This window comes from Procambarus clarkii, chromosome 14 (assembly GCF_040958095.1).
Source record: "Procambarus clarkii isolate CNS0578487 chromosome 14, FALCON_Pclarkii_2.0, whole genome shotgun sequence".
In the NCBI taxonomy this organism is placed as follows: Eukaryota; Metazoa; Arthropoda; class Malacostraca; order Decapoda; family Cambaridae; genus Procambarus; species Procambarus clarkii.
In genome coordinates this window covers 6,222,857-6,244,218 of record NC_091163.1, presented here as the reverse complement: position 1 = coordinate 6,244,218, position 21,362 = coordinate 6,222,857, and the positions used below count along the sequence as shown (strand labels likewise).

The 21,362-nt window shown below is 38.7% G+C and overlaps 1 protein-coding gene across 2 annotated transcripts in view; it reads left to right on the top strand.

Moving 5' to 3' along the window:
* Nucleotides 1–21,362, top strand: part of BRWD3 (bromodomain and WD repeat-containing protein) — a 70,702-nt gene that overhangs the window by 26,680 nt on the left and 22,660 nt on the right. For both annotated transcript variants that reach the window (XM_045765362.2, XM_045765355.2), the window contains exons 14-21: nt 800–1,123; nt 1,500–1,849; nt 3,091–3,435; nt 4,673–4,918; nt 11,661–11,868; nt 14,741–14,914; nt 17,256–17,503; nt 19,378–19,529. In XM_045765362.2, the coding sequence (XP_045621318.2) occupies nt 800–1,123; nt 1,500–1,849; nt 3,091–3,435; nt 4,673–4,918; nt 11,661–11,868; nt 14,741–14,914; nt 17,256–17,503; nt 19,378–19,529 (2,047 nt within the window). The remainder of the gene's footprint in view (nt 1–799; nt 1,124–1,499; nt 1,850–3,090; nt 3,436–4,672; nt 4,919–11,660; nt 11,869–14,740; nt 14,915–17,255; nt 17,504–19,377; nt 19,530–21,362) is intronic.

Sequence of the window (21,362 nt, the reverse complement as noted above, 5' to 3'; positions counted from 1 at the left end):
TATATAAATATCTACCTGTTTTATTCACCATACTTGTACAAATAAACTGGTATGGTGCCCAAAGACCATCGTGGTAACCAGTAAACAACACCGTCGTCTGCACGGTGGCGTCGTGCAGACGACGCCACCGCCCTCGCCAAAATGGCGGCTCCAAACCTTCTCTTGCTGTTTATACTCTCTATACACACGTTATATAAAAGTATCTACATTTGTGTTCACCATAGCAAACCACTAAGCTGGTATGCTGAGTGCAGTCAATAAAAGGTGGCCACACACAGTCAGAAGACATCGCCACCATCCTCCCTCCCACAGCATTACTCCTCCCTCCATGGTGCACAGCGCTAAATATCACCACAATCCTGCTATTATCAGAACCCTGGTCAGTTTTATCACAGTCAGGGGTCTTCTGTAATATCATCGCTACATAATAGCATGAACAAGTATATTTTGGCATTTTTAGGCGATGCTGTGGTCACAAGCTGAACAGCAGTGCTGTTAGCTCATGCTGCGTGCGTCAGGCTTGGTTGCTCACTCAATACCGAGGCCAATAACACCCGGGAGTTTGGCCCACGATTTTTTTAAAAAGTGGCGTCTGTTTACAAGAGCCCTGTTGAAGGTGTGGTGAACCCCGTGTATCCGCGGGCCGTTTAAATCTTGCGTAGTACTCCAACACATCATATGACGTGATGCGCAGTTGACTGGAACAACGTCCAACACGTCATATGACGTGATGCGCACTTTAAGGGTTAATTATCCATGATATTGCAATCTTTTGATGTTTTTTTTTTCTTTTGTTTAGGTGACCAAGAGGTTATTGATGTTGCTCTTATAGAATTTGATAATGCTGAACATGCTCAAAATGCACAGCCCATCGAAAATAGTGCCGGTCAGAGACCAAGCATCGATGACATGATTCAAAGACTGGCACAGGAACAAGACCAAAGAATAGCTCATGACAGAAGACCATCAGAATCAAGAGAACAACCAGGACCGAGTGGAGTTCGAGAGAGACGAGAGAGTAGTAACAGTAGAAGAGGAGAGCGCCGAGCCAGTTCTAGTGGACCGCCCACAGACCACTCTTATGCTGTTGCTGCTCTGCACGACCCATTATCACCTAGAGCTAGTAAGACCTACAGTACAAGTTCATTTTTGTGGCCATGTGGAAAAGTCATGATTGATATTTCCTAGTACAAATTGAAAATAAATGTGCCCTAGTTCATGATTTCTCAGTAAAAGTGAATGATTCTGTAATTAAAATTCTTAGTATCTGTTTTTACTTGATCTTCTGAGACTTGGTATACTGTACTTACATTTCTGTTTTTCATTAAAGACTGAAAGATTGAACTTGGTCAGTTCAATTTCTTTGTTTCCTTTACTACTTTTCTATATAGAATCATCTCATGAAATTACATTTGACTCAAAATTTAGTTTTTGATCTAGTGCTGATTGTCTTAATTTCCCAAAGAGGTTCCTTTTCAGCAAGATTTACTCTTCTACAGCTGGCCGTGTTGGTGCTCGTCGAGTTGGCGATGTGGAAGGTGTACGTCAGTCAACTGGTAATTGGCACAGGGACCCGAATATAAAATGGAACAGGCGTATCATTGTTAAACGACGGAACATATCTGATATTAAGCAGTCTTTAGATAGACGGAGACGTTTAGGAGAAATGGAACTCCAGCTTTATGATGAAGAAAGTAAGAAGAAACCAGAACCAGTGCGCTCACCAGTTCAGCAGCATCACGAGTCAGAGAAGAAACTGCGCAAGAAGCAAAAGAAGCAGACTCACTCGTATTCTACACGTTCAGTGAGAGAGAACGAGAGTGGCCCATATGATCATCAAGATTCAGAGGTTAGTGACTAATGAGGGAGACTGTCATAATCTGCGTAGATATTTGGGTTCAGAAGAGGAGAGGAAAAAAAGGGTAAATTATAAGCCCCTGGTACTATACACGTGATGCATTACGTCAAAGGGAAAGATGATTTAAACTAGGTTGTTGGTATACGTTGGATTTTCCTCTTGTAGATACCGGGAAGGTAGGCAATTTAATTGGTATAGGACCAAAGGATTTTTAGGCTGATATTTGCTATATTGTTTGCATTAAAATGCTAAATCGGCCAATTATATTTACTGTACATGTGAATTAATGTAGAGTGCAACCTCAATTCGGCAAACTACATGGGACCAATCCTGATTCTTTAGAGTGAGGAGTGAATTTTGTTGCCTTTGGAGATGCCCTCTGGAGGCATTTGCGAGATGCCTTTTTTTTTCTTTTTTAAAAATACATTGCTTCAGCTGTTGGCCAGACACTACACTAGAAGGTGAAGGGACGACGACGTTTCGGTCAGTCCTGGACCATTCTAAAGTCGTTTCGGTCAGTCCTGGACCATTCTCAAGTCGTTATTGTGACTCATCGCCTGCATTGCTTCAGCTGTTTTTCTTCTAATGTTGCTTCCAAATTAAAAAAATCATGAAAAACATGAATGAAGCTATATTAAGTTACTATTCATAATCAAATATTAATTTTAAAGAATACAACTGCAGGAAAATGACAGGTTGGATAACAAGACCATTTCAGATGGAGATGCAATACCAGTGATAATACTTTTTAAGACACTAGTGCTTTCTAGGGTGGAATATTGTTGCACACTACCAGTCCCATTCAAAGCTATAGAAAATGCTGACCTGGAGAAAATGCAAAGGTCTTACTCCCCAAATCCATTTAATAAAACGTCTAAATTTTTGGGCCTGCTTAAAAATTGTAAATCTGTATAGTGTACAGTTTAGGCGGGGGAGATACATAATAATTTAAATGTGGAAACTATTAAGGGGACAAGTTCGAAATCTGCATATGGAAATAACAAGAGACCAGGAGGCATGGCAGGATGTGCAAAATAGCCCCATTGAAAGGCAAAGGTGGAATAGGTACACAGAGAACACCACCTTGGAGAGTGATAATCACATAACCATTGATTCAAGTGCAGGGCTAGGCTGAGCCCTGTACTTGAATACAGGATACAGTACAGTACCCTGTACTGTACTGTAGCCTTAGTATAGTTTCTTTGATTTTTAATAAATACCTTGTGTTGTAGGATGGAGCAAATGGTAGTGGGTCAAGCAGTTCAGGAAGCTCTTCAGGCTCAGAAGTTGTCAATGAAGAACTGCAAGAATCGTCGAGCTCTGATGAGCAGTCCACAGACTACTCAGACTGGACTGCTGAAGCGGGGGTTAATTTGGAACCTCCAAAGAGAACTGCTCACAAACAGAAGAAGAGTCCTCGAAAAAGGAAAAAGAAAGGAAAAGGAGGCAGTAATGAAGATGATCATAAAGCAACGAAAGATGATGACGATGATGATGAGGAGGACGACGACGATGGCGAGAAGAAAAGCAAAGAGAACAAAAGCAGCATATGGACTACACCTCGTTCACAAAGAAAGGTGTGAAACAGTCATTTAGTTTTATCATTTTTGTTTAGCTCTTAACTATAGTGCCATTATCCTTAGCCTTGTTGGATTACCTGACAGTTCGAATTATTGAGTAATTACTGCTAGGTAATCCAAATTGATAGTACTGGACTACTATTGCCTCTATAATCCTAAATTTTTTCAGATTACTTCTATTTTTCATGCATACTTTCTGCTGTCTTTCGTCGTCCAAAATATTAGTTCTCTATTACATTTACATTCCCAGTATTGCAGGTGTTGATCCTTCCTAGTAATTCAGTTTGCTGCTTTCTGCATCTCTGCCAACAAAGGGTTCTCTAGCGCTAGTAGCAACCTGCACTTACTTTGGTTTCCTCTCGTCTCTGGTGCAGGTGTCAAATGTCTTCCTGGGTTTGGGTCTACCTGCTCTGGAGGAGCTGGGGCAGTTTGGTTTTTGCCATTCTGAGTTTTTGTTGATGTAATATGGTCGCAGGGTTCCTTCCTTGGCTTTGGAGTGGGTTGGGTTGTCCTGTGCACACAAACTATTATCTAGTATTATTTCCTTGAATAATATTGCCATCTTATGGCGTGGCAACAATGGTCAGCATTTTGGGGGTACTGCTCAGATTCATTCTCTCCCCCGTACACCCCGTTGCCTTCAGCTGTCCTGTTAGGAGACTGCTCTTTGCAGCCTTGCAGGTGCCTCTGGTCATCAGGTGGTCCTCACCCTATCTGTTGACACACCCACTGGCAAGTGTGTTTGTGGCTACGACTTGTGAAGGTGCTGTAATTGGCACTACCTGCTCTTTCCTGTCCTTTGCTTTGTGTGTCTTCCCTACTTTTGGAATAGGTCAATGCTAGGTTATTTTTCCCACTGTAGGATGCTTTGGCATACCTCAACATGACTGCATGTCATCCGGTGTTCTCATATTTTTTTTCCTTGCACCCGAGGCATTTTTTCCAAAGAACCATTACATTGTCTTTAGTAGTGCTCGACAAGCTACAAGTACATGTACTCCTTCTGAAAACAGGACTAAAGTTCTAAAATTATTCTTTGATATTATTGCCTTGTTTTATTAACTTAAAACCCCATGTTTTTTTTTTTTTTAACCCATTTACTGTACTAGAATTGTTGTAGACTTTTTCTGTAATATAGTTAATTTTTTTTTTGTATAAATGTTTTTATAAAAAATGCATAATTTTTGCTTGCATAGAATCTTTACATCTAGTTAAATGATTGTTTTGCCAACAGAGAGGACCAAGACCCAACCTTTCAGAAATTGGTGGTGGTGCAGATGAAATCCCAGAGGAGTTCCGTCCACCAGAATGGTTAACAGAAACCTTTCCCAAGAAAGCTCCGTATTTTCCACAAATGGGAGATGAACTTATATATTTTATGCAAGGTCACATGCTCTATGTGGAAGCTGTTATGAACAGAAAACTGTATACTGTGGATAAACGAAGTTTGCCATGGACGAGAACTTCGAATAAACTCCGGGTAAATATGAAATTGTCTAAATACTGTGTGTTGTAATTTCTCGCAATTTGTTTTAAGTGGTATCCTTACAAAAATGTAAGGATAGGGAATTTAGCATCATTCCAGAAGGAAAATTCATACATGTAAAATTTGTTGTCCTTTGTTATTTATATCAGTGTTAAAATAAATTATTTTGGTTTGTCCTCTCGTCTCGATCTGGTACCATTCCACCCGGCTCGCTTAGCATAGAATGTTTATTCTTTTTAAAGTTTTTTGTGATTGTGTAGCTCTGTGGTGGTGCTGTAAATGTTAGTCTGAAAAAGATTTTAAGCCAATATCCCCTTCAAATATTATTTGGGTAGTTCCCTTGATCTATGGAAAGTCTTAGGCCATGAGAGTTTTAGACGTGGGGGATGTCAACAAACATTTTTTGACCTCGTGCTAGTTTTAATTTTCGGATTGAAGAATTTTGATCACTCGGAACTGAATGTTGGCCCACAACTTTGAGTGCTGGGTTTATATAGTTAGTAAAAAACAAAAAAGGTTTTTGAAAATCTTTGACAGAAGAAATAGTTTAGACTGGATTTGGAAAATGCACAGGGCTTGCCTTCATTTTGGAAGTGCTGAATTTCAATGAGTTTTGTTTAGTGGAGTATGGAGTTTAGCTTGGTAGTAGTACCAGAAATGTTATGAAAATGGTTGGGATCATATCTCCTTATATATTTACTAAATTTGGTTTACATCTGCAGGAAGTTCAATTAAAGGATGAAACGGGGGGGAAAAAAAAGTCAGGTGACTGAGATGTTGGAATTTGTAACACAGAAATGCATAGAAGAAATGGAACGGGTCATACCTCTTACGGGGAAAATAGATGGAGAGAGAACGGCACACCCACAGTTCAACAGATAATGTATAGTGTATTCAACAGACAAGTTGTATAAACATGAGAGGTCCACGGTTGTTAAACATCCTTCCAGCAAGTATAAGAAATATTGCCGGAACAACTGTTGAGATCAAGAGAAAATTAGATAATTTTCTTCAAGGACCAACTAGGCTGTGGTAGACATGTGGGTGTGCATTCTGCTCCAAGCAACATCCTGTTGAACCAAGCTCTCACAAGTCAACCCTGGCATTGGGCTGGTACTTCGGGAGTAAATGAACTCCCGGAACCCCATCAAGCAAGTAATGAAAGGAGGACAAGACAAAACAGGCATGAAATAAGTATACAGACATGGATAGAGGCAAATAAAGAGGCATTTAAAAGTGCTAGAAAGGAGTACACCAGAATTAGGGGGACAGCAGAGCAGCAGTTTGAAAACAATTTTGTCAAACAAATGTGGCAAAAACAAAGAACCGGAAACAAATGTGGCAAAAACAAAGAACCGGAAACAAATGTGGCAAAAACAAAGAGCGACCTAAGTTGTTGCACAGCCATACATCTACTGTACAGAAAAAGAGTAAAACACCATATTATCAGACTGGGAACAGGGATTACCACTCTTGGAAAAGGACAAAGAAGTGTGTGAAGAATTCAATGTGTTCCAGGTCTACAAACGAGAACCAAATTGGTGTCACAGCAGAGGTGACAAACGGAAGCAACACTAGGCAGAATTAAGGTTATTGTAAAAGGACACCTGAAGGAACTAGGTGTAACAATAGTAGAACCATGCCAGATATCATCATGAATACTGAAGGAAGCTACAGGGATTGTCACTCATTAACTAGAGCTTTCAACATAACACTAGAGACAGAAGAACTGCCAGAAATCTGGAAAAAGGCAAAGTACTGCAATTTCAATATTCAAGAAAGGAGATAAACATGAAGCACTAAACTATAGACATGTCTCACTAACATAAATTCCATGCAAAATACTGGAATTGAATTCTAAAACATTCAGAGTAAATCTGAAAACTGAGGAACATGAATACAGAGAAAAATAATAACTAAAGAATGGGCAGACTGCATCTTTCTAGATTTCTAGTAAGATTTTTAATACAGTTCCCCACAAAAAACTAATTCACAAGATAGTCAGTTGGGGATAATGAGACTGTCATAAGAACATAAAAATGAAGGTAACTGCAAATGAATATAATCCCAATGCTAACACCTGAAGCAGGATAATGTCTGTGGTATATGGAATGTTGGCAAACATGGGAACAGTAGTTAATAATTTAAACAAGGAAGCATACAAGACCATATATATATACTGCCTATACAAGTCCTTTACTGGACTTTTCCACACCGGCATGGAACTTGTCACTTGTGAAGCTCAAAGGAAAACTTGAAAGGTCAGAGGTTTGCAACCAGATTAGTATGAGAATTGAGGGGGCTTAGTTATAAAGACTAGTTAATGAATGCAACCTTACAATCTTAAAGGAGAGAAGAAAGAGGGTGTGATAAAGCAATATGATACCAAGAGGAATTGACAACAACAAAAATGTGGCTTGTTTAAATTGGGAGGAAGTAGTACGAGGGGACATTGGTGGAAGCTGAATGCACAATTGAGTCTTGGAAATTCAAGTAATTCTTGTACTTAGTACAGGTACTTCACAAGTGGAGTGCATTGAAGAAAGAATTTTTAGCCACTTCTATCCACAATGTTAAGAAAATATGATAGGAGCGTGAACATAGAGCTTTAATTAGTGCCAGGTATAATTAGCCAAGGTGGGCAGCTGCTGTAAGAATTTGCTGTCAGATTTGCTGGTGTGCATTTTGTCTTGCCTTCAGAAGTCCACTTGGTTTCTCTGCTGTTTGCTTCCCCATTTTCCATGGTACTGTTTCCTTCGGGAATCTATCGGGCACCGGTTGCTCTGGGTATTGCTTTTAGTGGGCTACTGGCCTGAGGTGGGGATTCTGGTACAACTTTGGCGCTGGTGTAAGCTGAGCTGCCTATTAGCTCGTCCTCTTCAAAATCAAGGCTTCTAATGTTTGGTGGATTCTCACTGCATCCCTTTTGTGGTAAGTAAACTTAAGTGACAGTGTGGTTGGAGGGGATGTCTGGTTACTTTTTGACAGGCATGGTCCTCATGTTTCCAGGCCTTCTTTAGGCTTGATATTCTCTTCCTTGTCAGGTACCCCAGGTTCATTCACAGCCATTTATTCTTCTCCTCTGGACTGTCATTTATTATTTGTTGGAACAGGGAGTCATTGCAACAACTAAATTTCTGAGTGATTCCCAGTTACTGTATTTACAGTCCCAAAGATGTCAGTCCAGTCAGATATTCTGGTTTTCATTATTTCCTTTATCAATACTGTACTCACATTCCTTGTTCAACTTTTCAGATGAGATACATTTCCCAGGATTACCAGGTGGTTTCGAGTTGGTTTTTGCTAGTTTCCACTAGAGCTTAAAGTGGGTTCTTTAGGGTTCCTCAGTTGAAGCTAAACTTCGTATTCAGAATCTTCACCAGACTTGCACTAGAAGCCTCACAACCCAAGTATCTCAATGACTGTGCTGCTTTGGAATCCATCAAAGTTGTTTGATGGCCAGAGATTTCTTTCCCAGTTAGGCATGTTTTGGGTTTCTAATAAAGTGGCAAAAGTCTCTGTTGATTCCTTCCCAGTCATTAATGATGGAGTTAGTCTGGTACTCTAGATGGCCTTCCTAGCTGGCTGGATGGTTGGGTGGATGGATCAATTGATGGGTGAATTGCTTTTGGGTTTTTCCTCTGTTGAGAATTCTTTTTTTTTTTTTTTTTTTTTTTTTTTTTTTTGTTAAGATGCTCTCATTATGGATTTTGCTTTTGGCTGCTGGTTGGAAGGTTTTGTGCTTTTTCTCCGGAGTCATGGTTTCTGTTCTTTTGGGTCTTGTTATTTTCTAAGCTTTTGGTTATAAACTCCTGGCTTCCATAGCCAGGGTTGCAGCATATGATCTGTCCTGTGGTTAATGTGTAGCATTATTTGCATGCTGTGTTGTATGGATCAATGCCTTGTCAACCTGGTTTTTCACATTCCTTGTTCCAAGACCTCTCTCTCCAATGATCATCCAGAAGGTAGTTTGGTTTAACCAGTCCACAGTTTGCAGTGATTCTGTTCTAATGATGTGCAAACGTTTACTGCTTTATCAGCGTTTTATGACATGTCTACAGACAAAACGTCAGATCTTAGGGCTCCTAGTGATCCAACTAGTTGCTAGCTGTCACCACTTTGTGAATGTTCCTTGGTCTTGATGAGCTTACTTGGCACGGGAGCATTTTGTAGTGCTGATGATGATCTGCCCTGTGCTCTCCTCTCCTTTTGTTCTTCCATGGGTAAGCCCCCGTTCTTCTTTGTTTTATTTATCTTTTGTTTCCTTTCCAGAAAAGCTGGTTGCCTCTGCCATAGTTCCATTCAGAGTTAACATTGAATGTAATGAAATGCACTTTACTGGTGGGGCGCACACAGTAGCTTCCCTTCTATCCTGTGTATGTTGGGGAAAGGTTACTGTTCAGACAACTTCTGAATGAGGTGGGCCAGGGGCCCTGGTGATTTCGTCTACCATCTAGTGGTTTTTGGGTGCGTGTGTTTACCTCTAGGCAACAATTATATTTGATTTGGTTTTCCTCAAGGTTACTAAACTATTTCAAGCCGTTGCTTGTTTTAATGCATTTATACTATCTGGTGGGGGTTTTCTCGGTGGTCTCTGATCCCAAAGTCTCTCTTGCCTTGTAGAGAAACCAGAATTCTTTTCCTGACTTCCTGTTAAGGTATTGGAGATTTGGTACAATATCCTAAAGCTTGGCAAGTTATTGTGTGGCCCACCAGAAAGGAGCATTTCATTATATTCAATACTTAAGAACTTTTTGAAGAGCTTATTAATCTCTGTAGCAGAAATATGGGTAAATAGTGGTACTCAATACCAGTGGTATTCAATAAAAGGCAAACACTACATAACTACTGTACTATGCTGGTACATAAACCATTTATAAGCAGCCTCATGTAACACCTTATGCTTTGATTTCATGAACAGTTTCAATTTTGTACCATTGCCCCTAGTTCTCTCACTTATAACTTCCAAGACTTGCTCACTTTCCTCAATTTATTTAGTTTTTTCTTATTTAATTGGCTGATGTGCTAAGACCACTTGCAGCAAACACTGAATTCCAGTTTAAGAATTTGTCCGTTTGCTAGTTCTTTCCAGCCCACCAAGGGTTCCAGTCTTATATAACTCATTTGAGCAAGGTCCCATTGTGCTGTGAGCAAATGGATAAAAGTGTATAACAGAGGATATTTATAGGGTGCTAAGCATGAAAGATAACAAAACACTGATTTCATTAAATGCTGACTAAGATATTTGAAAAATTAGTATATAGATCTGAGCGCTTACAGATTGTTTCCAATCCTTTGTCAAAGATCAAATGACAGGATGGCAAGAGATGGGCAGGTTTATGTGGTAAGACGTGAGAACAATGAGGAGGAAGAGAAGCTAAGCAGCAAGAAGAAAGAAGTTGGCTATCTGCGTGTCATAAATTATACAAACAAATATTGCCCAGTCAGCAGGAAGCAATAATAAGGTGTGCAATCTACTGTATATAAATTGGTTAAGTTTAATCAGAAAAGACTTGGGTAAATACTGGTTTAAGAATTGGGTTGTAGATTTGTTGGACAGATTACTGGGCTACACAAGCTGTCGTATAGCTGGATCACTTAAAGCATGGGTTAGACGTGTGTGTGTGTGTGTGTTTTATTAGGCATAAATAGGTGGTGCCTTGTATAAGGCAATGTGCTTTCTGCGTATTCTTCTGTTCCTACAGCACCATGCAGCACTTCTCAGGGCTTACTTATTGATACAAACTCACTACCTTGGATAGTTTGTTCATAGAGATTAGGAACACACATGGACCTAGTCAGAGCTCGAGGTATTAAGGTGTAGGAATGTGTCAAGTGAAGATTTGACACACTCCTGCATCCTGATATCTGACCTCTGACTGATAATTTTTCTCAATCCAATATTCCTTTACCCAGTTCATTGTTTTTCAAGTTATTGCAGATCTCTCTTGTATACACCAGTTTCTTGCAGGGAGTAGTGTTCAGTTTCTGATTCTAGAAAGAAAGATTTACCTAACCTTTCTCCTGTTGTCATAATGACCTTGTCATAATACTGTGAAGTTGGTTAAGTATAACGTTCCCTCTACAAATGGTTACCCATCTGTTGGCAAATTTATTATTTTCCAGGTGACTTTCTCCACAACTTTTCAAGGAATTGATGGTAATGACGATGGTCTACAGTTCAGTACTTGTTTTGTCCCTTGTATTATTTGGATTACATTTGCCTTTTCTCAGATGTCTGGGCGTTCTCTTGTGCCAGCCATAGCAACGGCTGGTCTGGCCCTACTGCTTTTATAGTCTAGTACCTTCATGTGTGTCTCTTTTCTTTTGTTTAGCAGCAACAGCTCTGTGACTTCTTGCTGAATTACTTTCACACCTTGTTATTTCCATGAGGATGATTTCTTTACAAAAATTCCATATAGTGCCAGTACCAAAATGTCACTCAGTCTGACTTAGGAGGCAACCAAATGATTTTGCTCAAAAAGAGGTATTTCATATTTACTCTGTCATCTTGACAAAATTTTCAGATTTTTTGTCCTGAATCGGTACAGTAGGGAATCACTGATCTGGAATTTTAAGTGTTCTGGTAGCTTCTTCTTTCCAGACTATCAATCTTTTCAGCTTGTTGTGACCCAGACTCTGCAGGTTCCAATGTACCCATAATTTAATTTTCATATGACTTGCAGATGACTTTGGAGAATTTTGGTAGACATTTCTTTTGCACATTATCTTTCAGCATCAAGAATTTGTCAAGATAATTGGTATTAAATACGAGATTAAGCCACCACGGTTGTGCTGCCTGAAGCTAGGGATCTTAGAAGTTGGCAAGGGCAAGCTAACGACAGACTCCTTTACCATCAAATACCATGACATGCCTGATGTCCTTGACTTCTTAATTCTGAAGGCTACATACGATGTTGCTGTTAGGAGGCAATGGAGGCCAGGTAAGTTGATACAAATATATTTTCACAGGTATGATTTGTGTAATTCAAATACAGTACAGTATGTATATATAAGCTGAGATTTAACAAAGAGGCATTACTATATTCATATATGAATGATGCCGGCTGAATCGGCAAATGTATCACACAAGTAGAATTGGGATAATTTTTTTGATGTACAATAGTTGAGATTAATGAGTGATAAGTATGATGGCCTGAGTTGCATGACAGTGACTGCACATGGAAAAACATGCAATGAAAGAAAGTTATGTGCTACTAATGCATGTTTTAAGCATAAGGATATATTATACATAAGTATAATGCTCTACAGTCCCATGCACTGTCTAGCTACAAAATAAGGGGCCCTGATGTAAATGGTAAATTGGCTTGGGGTAAAGGTGCTCTTTTGATCTTGTACACACAGTGAGTGCATATAATTACAAGAATAGTTATTCATTTCTCTTGTAAATGTGATAGATTAGTACTAGCAAGTGGCTGATATTACTAAAAACCAATCTGACAAAATCTGTAACTACATATAAAGTACTTTTAGCATTCAAGCAAGTACCGGGTTGTGAAGAGAAATTTCAATGACGTGCTGTACAGAGGAAAACTTTGAAAATTGGAAGCTTGATTCATCTGTAACTTTGAATTCATTAAATATTTGCTTGAACAATATTTGAAATGTCAAAATAAGGTCCCAAATCTTGGCGTGTGCAGAAAATTTATCCGACACTACATTGTGAACCCCCCCTTTTGCTGTGACGTCATAGGTTTTTTCAGACCTGTACTTACTGAAGGTTGGCATGAAGCTAGAAAATCAATTTCTTTAGCATTTATTGTAAGAAATAAACCAGATCTTTACATTTGTTCCACCAAGAAATATTAAAATAAAAAAAATTAAAATGTAGAAATATGGTTCAAGCAGCTCAAAAAGAGGTTGTGTGCACTCCTAACACGAACATAATTATTAATGCTCTACTTCCGATTAGCATAATTATATTTTTTATTGTTATATACTGTGATTGTTATTTACAACAATTACTGTAAACAACTTTTTTTAAGCAAGTCTAATACTTTATAAAATATAAATATTAGTTTTAGTACAGTATTGTGATTCTAGGCCATGCATATTCAGAATCCTAATTTTTATTTTATTTGTGTGTACAAGAGTTCTTACATTCTTGTAAAACCACCAGCACACATAATGTATTAGGCAGGTCCTTAATCCTAATTTTCCCTGGAATACAACCCGCCAAATCGTTTAACGAGATACCCTATTCATTGCTGGGTGAATAGAGGCGTACAGTTAAGAATTGGCACCTAGTCAATCCTCCCTGGCCAGGCTATGAACTGATGCTGAATTACTTGCGAAATACGGGGCGAGCATCTTGCCACTGCACCACGGTGACTGAATATTACAAATAAGCATCAAATCAAGGAATTTTATGTACAGGTATTAAAATACTGTACAACTGAAAATTAATCCTGCATTTATTTCCACATACACGGATTTGTATAATTTGCTTTAGAGGAAAAGGAAAGGAAAAGGAAATTTCTTTTTCCTTGTAAAGAAAAAGTCTTCATATTAGTGAATTTTACGGCTCAAAATTATAAGTCTGAAACAAGAAGAAAGCGGTAAAAAAAAGTTTATAAAGTGACTCGGATGCTTAAAATAGATAAACCTTGAGCACGACAATCCTGAGGGACATTGGAAGGACTTTTGAATTTGGTGGTGAAGAGAGTTGGAGCAGGAGTTATTTGTCTGAAACCATTATAGCATTCATAATGTCATATTATTAAGAGCAGTCGATTTGTTTTACAGTACTGTATTTTTCTTTACAGTACTTATATATTCCGAGTAGAATCCTTAGATTTATATTGAATCCTGATGTAAATGCTGGCCTCGCTGAGCAAAAGATATTCTGATCCTGATTTTGGACAAGTTATACAAAACCAATGGCTTGGTAGCATGTGGTAGTCTTGGTGGTAGCCTTAGTGGTAGCAGAGCCTTACATTGCAGGTAGCTACCAAAAGCTGCCTAGAAAGGGGCATTTCATTACATTGTGCTTTATGTCTGAATTATTACAACCTATGGTAGGGACTAAGGCAGTAAAAATGGTGTTTCAGTGCAAGAGTTGATTGTAATTACCTATGTATAGTTGCAGGATGAGAGCTGTGCTTGTGGTGTCCCATCTTCCCTGTATCGTACTGTCATGTGAGGCTTTGAAACTACCGATGGTTTTGGCATCCACTGCCGCTTTTCTTGTTCCAACTCTCTACCACTCGGCAAAAAAACTTTCTAATATTTTTTTTTTGGTAGCTTTGTTTCCTTAGCTTGAATCAATGACTTCTTGTTCTCGAAGTTGCAGGTTTAAAAAACTCCTGTCAGTTTTGTCAGTTCCTGTTACTATTTTGTATATGGTGATTATAACGCACTATTTTTTCTTCTATCTTCTAGCTTTGGCATATTTAGCGCCTCTGATTTTTTCCTTGTAGCTCTTGTTTTTCAGTTCCAGAAACCATTTCATAACACATCTCTGCACCTTTTCCAGTTTATTGATGTATGGTGTCCACATATCAAGTAGCACATATACTGCATATTCCAATTTTGTTCTTAGAAAAGTCGTGAACAGTTTCTTTAATATTTCACTTTGTATTTAAAAGCAATTATGAAATTGGAAAGTGTATCATATGCTCCCCACAAATACAATACCATAGTATGTTACACTGGTGACAGTCTACCGTCCAGATCCTCCCCTAGATCTGTCTGAATTATTTAATGCCTTTGAATAGGGCAATAAGAGTTAAATACATGAAAACAAAAGTAATTCATGAAAACAAACGTTTTATAGTGTTTCTATGTCATAAACAGGTGACAGATTCCGGTGTATCATTGATGATGCGTGGTGGCTGGGTACAGTAGAGAGCCAGGAGTCCCACTTGCCCGAGTTCCAAGATTCAATGTTCATGTGCTATCGTGTCCTCTGGGATAATGGCGAGCGAGAAAGATTAAGTCCATGGGATATGGAAATCATAGAAGATAACAGTAAGTTGAAGTATTGCACTCTTAATATATTTGATGTTGTCATGTGTTGCCAAGTTAATTGTCATGCTTTGTACTGAATTGCCATACAGTAATACAGTTGATATACTACCAGCTACTCACTCCAGATTTTGGTACCAAAATTTTAATTGCTTGAGAAGATATGCTCAGGTCTACAGGTTAACATGTAAATTTTGTGCATCAGAGCTGCTGTTGTGTTGTAGAACAGATATATATCATTCTGGAAATTTGTAGCTTCTCACAATAATGTCATTCACTTCTTGTAATTCCTTCATGCATCATGGCATCACCCAAATGGTTTACACCTTTGTGTTGTATTTATTGCTGGAAATTTCTATTGTTATTTGGTATCTCCAGTAGGGGGGAACCTTGATGTTGAACATGTTTAGTTTTTCTTGCCCTTTGATTTGTAGTGACTATGCAATGTATGGATAGAATATTCACGTATTGACTTAAAAGCTTAGACTTGCTTATGCTGATGCAAGGAATGTCTAATTTACTACTGGGGTGGGTAACCTCTTAGGTGGCAGGTTTCAAAAAAGTTTTTACATTGTTTGTAGAATAACAACTTTGATTAATCTTTTGTAAGAGAATAAACTTAGCTACACCATAGTGCTAGGTAAATCCCAGTAGTCTGAATTGACTATTAAAAGCAAGTAATATTTTTAAGAGAATTACACTTTATATATTGCAAACAAAAAAAATTCATTAAAATTTGGTAAAATTGTCTTAGAACTATATAGTAATAGAAAATCTTGACCCAAATAGTTTTAACTCTGTAAATGTGGTCATCTTCTGGTTGTGTTGTATTATAACCTAGTTTGTATACTAATAATGTAAACATGGGTTATAATATGCCTGTGTCAATGTAATGGAGTTAACCAAGAGCAATGGAAAAAAATGCAATAGTTTTTGTAATTGCTTTGCGAGGAGGTAATATTCAAAGAGTGATTATCAAGTGCTCTTTTGTCTTTACCAGCAGTGTTTGAATCCATTCTTGATGGCATTACCAGACCGGATTACAATAAATGAGTGGATTGCAAGGCACTTCTTTTGACCTGTGCCAGGAACAGGTTTGCTTGCAAAATAAGGTTTACATATTTTCATTGTAAACCTATTCTAATTATCATTTAAGTTTCATTGTAGGCCTATATAAAATACTCGTTGCTTTTGTCAGTTACTGTATGTGTATGTATATTGAATTACTTGGCACAACTATGGCATTGTGTAGACTGCAGCAACAAATATAAATACCGTCTTCTAAGTTGAACATTTGAGTCCTCTCCCCTGCACCATTGTTAATAAACTACACATGTAGTGTTGATGGACTCGCTGACTAGGTCAACCGGCTACCGTGCATGCTTCACCAAACCAGGAATGATGTATTTATATATTTGTTTACATTTTTCTTACTTTTTATATTCAAATTTATCATTTTTGTAAAGGAAGGGTATGTAAAAGCATTTTTCTTGTATGACAAAGACTCGGCTTGGCATATTCATGAAAGAACAAGATTAGTGTTTGTTGGATAGAAAAGTGTGGATAAGTGCCGATGGATATATTTTTGTGTGCCTCCAAGATAGTAGCCAGTGGTCGTGTGCGTGGAGGCGGCAATAACAATGAGGTTCCTGCAAACATTTAGAAAGAACAGTGTTATGAGTACAAGATAAACATTTCCATGTGTAAATGTTGAAATATAGTACATAACGTGATAAAGTAATACAGTATGTGGATGCTGGAGAGAATATTATGTATGTGAATAACTTTGGAATGGTTGGCAGGAACACCAAGCTGCCGCCACCCTGTGAGAAAGACAATCCATGTTTCCGAGCTGAAGATGGAGGATGCAGAGGTTGATTGCATCAAGGGGACATCTGTAAGACACTCAGCCCACATGATGGATTGTGTGTATATGCCTAACATACACATAAGTATCTTATGTTGAGCATAAAATGATGCAATTTATTAAGTAGCAGAGGAGGTAACTGATGGTAGCGAATCAGTTAAGCATTGCAAAATTTGATAGACAGCCATGTTTGATCCTTGCATGTAAAGGTACAATGATAGAGGCGGGGAATGTGTGTACAGCAGATTATTGCAAAGACTTCAGCCATATTCATCATGCAAGATTTGACGAGTTAGTGTGTGTGTTTGTATTTGCTTCCCCAGGTGGGAGATGCACAGTATGTTGATTCAGTGCATGCTGTGAAATGCATTATTACACTATTTTGATAAACAACAATGTTTCCGAGATTTATGCATGTTCAGTACCTCCCTCAGTTTAGTACAGTCAAAATACATCTAAGGATTAAACATTTTACAGTGCAAGTGGTGGAGCCAGGTGGTAGTGTAGCAGTGAAACAAGAGGAACTCGAGGAGCTCCTTTATACCCCACAAGATGAAGAATGGGCTGGACGAGACCCAGATCTAGAGTGTGACCGAATTTCACATGGGCTATCCCAAGTCATGAGTCTGGCCATTGCTGAACCTTTCCTTGTCCCCGTCGATCTCAATGTTTACCCAATGTATGCTTTAATCATTGACTATCCAATGGATCTCACCACTATTAAGGTAAATGATAGCATTTTTAAAGTTGTCAAGGCATGATAGATACATTTGTGTTCACACAAGTGATATTAATCCCAGATAATAAAGCACAGCTCAAATCTTTACAAATGTTTACGAATACTGGAATTATAAACATGAAATACAAATTCAGTAAAATTTTGAATAACACAGATGTAAGTATTGCTCTCTTTGAACTTCAAAATGTATTCAATCACTTGTCACACTAGCCTGTTAATGACTTGCTCCACTTAGAGTTAATTTGACTCAAAGGAACCAGTGGTATAATACATTCTTAATTCTTGTGCTGCTGTCCAGTGGCAATGGCCTTGTATTAAGGATGTATTTTTTATGTTGCACAACAACTAAGCAATCCCAAAATAGGAGATATGATATTGATGTGCACTATGGTGCAGCACCAGGAAGGTGTGCACCACGAGGGCTTTATTGCAGGGTATGGGGTTTTCATATCCCCCATTCCCTTCTATGAGTTTAAATGGGTGCCCTAGAGTTGGATCCATCCATCCTGGAGGTTTGCAACCTCTTGGCTTCCCTTCTGCGGGGACTCGAGAGGCTGTGTGCACGTACCTCCTGTGCAACGCGGATTTTGCCTCGGTGATGGTTCTGGCCTTTTTCCAATAAGGTTCTTATTCTTATTGGATGCGTTATGAGGTTCTAGAGTTGTCCTGGCTGGCAGACAACCCTTTGTTTTCGTTGGGGGGCTTGGTATAGTTTGTCGATTCCATTTCCTTGGTTAATGTGAGACTTCCATGTTTGTTTCTAGGGCATGCTTACTTTGCACTTCTCAATGTCTGCCTGTTTGCTTCCCGCTCTCCCGAGGGATTTCTGGATGTTGTGGCTCTATATTCAGGTTCCTCAGTTGTTGGGTATGCTGGTTGCGGAAGACCGGGTGCACTCGTTTGCACCTGGGCACTGTTGTGTGCTTCATGAGCCTTCTGGAGGTGCATTCAGATTGGCTCTCAGAGGACATTGGGTGATACTTGTGGCTGTCCCAGCCTTGGTTTCAAGCGCTGTTTGTTCGGTGTCTTACCCCCAGCCATTTTCCCATGGCTACACCTCTTGCAGAAGATCTGTCCAGTGATATACCTTGCAGGTTCCATCTTCTCAGATTTTCATATCTGGAGTTTTTCTGACCTGTTTATTGCCATCTCTATAGTGATCAGGTAGCCGATTGGTGTCCCACCTGTGATCCTCTGTGACAGTACGTATGAAGTCTCCTTGCATGCTCTCCGCCATTTCCTGTCCATTTGTCATTGCTCTCTAGTGTCGGTTTTGGTTGGCCTGTCTTTTCTTGTTTTTTCTGGTTCGGCTTCTAATGCCGAATACTGTTGCCTCATATTGTGCGGCACTAGCAAAGCCACTCGCTTGTTTGGTGTCAGTGCTTCTTTGGCCCCGTTTCATAACTTTCTCAGGCACTGTTTCACCTCTGGCTTGCTCATGTGACACTTGAGCCTGCTTGGTCTTTGGACAATGTCCTTTTCTTCTACTCGTTTTGTTGTGTTCCCTTCGAACTGTGATTGTTTATATAACTAATATCAATATAACTTCAGAAATACTGATCAACAGCAAAGATCATAATTGTTGCAGAGAAATAGCTTAGGTTGTGTGGAAGAGATCTTCTTTTGCAGAGGATGTCTAGCATTAACTTAAGTAATAAGTTAATGTTAAGAAATTTAAAACTTTCTAAATGCTGAAAATTATTTGAATATTTTTTGTTGGAAAATTATATATATAGCATTTTTTTGCATATTACTCTACAGCAAATGTTTTCTGAAAAGCATTCAGAGTTCATTGCATGAGTATTTTTTTAATGACAAATATTTATTTTCACTAACTAGTTACTACTTATTGCCTTTCAGAGTAGACTAGATAATCGATTTTATCGACGCATCAATGCCGCCCAGTTTGATGTCCGATATATTGCAACAAATACAGAGAAGTTTAACCAGAAAGGTAGCAACATTGTCCGGCAGGCCAGGATTGTTACAGAGCTCTGCCTCGAACTAATCAAGTATGTTATTTTTTAGTATAAAGTACTTTCAATTTTGTGCTCAGTTTGAATATGAATTTTTAATGAAAATAAAATTTTCATTATACTGTATGGTGAATTGTGCCCTTTTCTTTTATTGACAATTATTTTCACTTTCATTTATTGTTGGTTTTATGGCGTGCCTTATTCTCGGCCCATCCTCCTGTTTTGGTAGTACTGTACTTATAGTAACAATGAGAACCATAGTACAGTGTATATACCAACCTACAACGAAATTAGAACGTAGAAATCTGAACTATTGAGTTGGATAAACCATAATACTATTTTTTGCTTGTGTTGCTTTGTGACAAGCTAAACTAACCCATCCTAACCTTCCTAGGCCTAATACACAATATCTGAGGCCTAATATGGCCTCATGTGTGTGCTATGCCTAGGAATATTTAAGAGGGGCTGAGACCTATATACTCTCAACCTTCCTCTCACACTCAAATTATTTGTGCATAATCCACATGGTCATTGCTCCAACTTTTGTTAATGGATCATTGCTCAAAAATTAACAGGGTATAAAAAGCAAATTGTTTTAAAAAGTGAAACTTGCAAAAATTCAAATTGCTTTTACGGATCAAAAATTTCACTAATTTTTATTTAATTAATTGTGGGCTCAGAATGGCATATAAAGTTCATTTTCCTCCAGTAGAAAATAATGTTTGAGATTATAGTTTACTGTAAAAAAAACATAATCACTGTTGCCCTCAAAATGTGTACCATTTTTTAGACAAAATTTATACCTCCAAAAGTTATGTGTTTATGAATAAGCGAAGTGGATTAAACCTTAAAGCTAAGAACTATGCACATACTGTATGTCAAAATGATGAGTATCAGTCAAACTGGATTCTTCAAGTCGCCTTAAAGTTGAAATTCCAGTTTTAGAAATAATTAAAGTTGAAGTTATCGACAAGGAATGTGGTAGTTCTAACTTATGTACGTTTTTGCATGTTTTAATAAACATTGCTTGGTATTTGTACTCGAAGATGTGAAAGTTGTAGGTCAGTGTGTATTGAAATAAAGTAAAGAAAAATCTACCCCCTCACAAAAAAAAATATTGGAATAAGGATAAATAAGTATATTTTATGTAAGTGATAAGGCCTGACATCTGACTGGACAGCGCTTCGGATTCATAGTCCTGAGGTTCCGGGTTCGATCCCCGGTGGAGGTGGAGACAAACGGGCCGTTTTTCACCCTGATGCCCCTGTTACCTAGCAGTAAATAGGTCCCTGGGCGTTAGACAGCTGCTACGGGCTGCTTCCCTGGGGATGTGTAACAAAAAGGAGGCCTGGTCGAGGACCGTGCCTCGGGGACGCTAAGTCCCGAAATCATCTCAAGATGACCTCAAGATGGAGGCCTGCATCTGGTCCCAGTTCATCAATACAACTTAAGAGACAAAGAAAATAGTTTTAAAATTTGTGAACATGGCCAAATAAAATTAAGCGTTAAGAGTTCTGCCACTTGTGGCTGATTTACGTGTTGACTACTGTAACCCCGCGATTATCCGGGATTCAAACATCCGGAAAACGCCCTTATACGGCCAAAATCGTGATCGGATAAAGTTATCACAATATCCGGCCAAAATGGCCACAGGAACCGGATAAAAGCTGGTTTGGCCGGATGAATATTCGGCCATACCGTATTAATCCCGTCTGTGGCTCTAGACGCATGGTGAGGAAGGGGTGGGGTGGGTGGGTGGTGTCGGGAGGGGGGGAGGGGTGCGTCGGAAGGGACCACCTAGGTACAGAAATTACCATTAATTTTAGAACACTTAATCATAGCCAAAAACAAATGAAATAAGTACTAGTA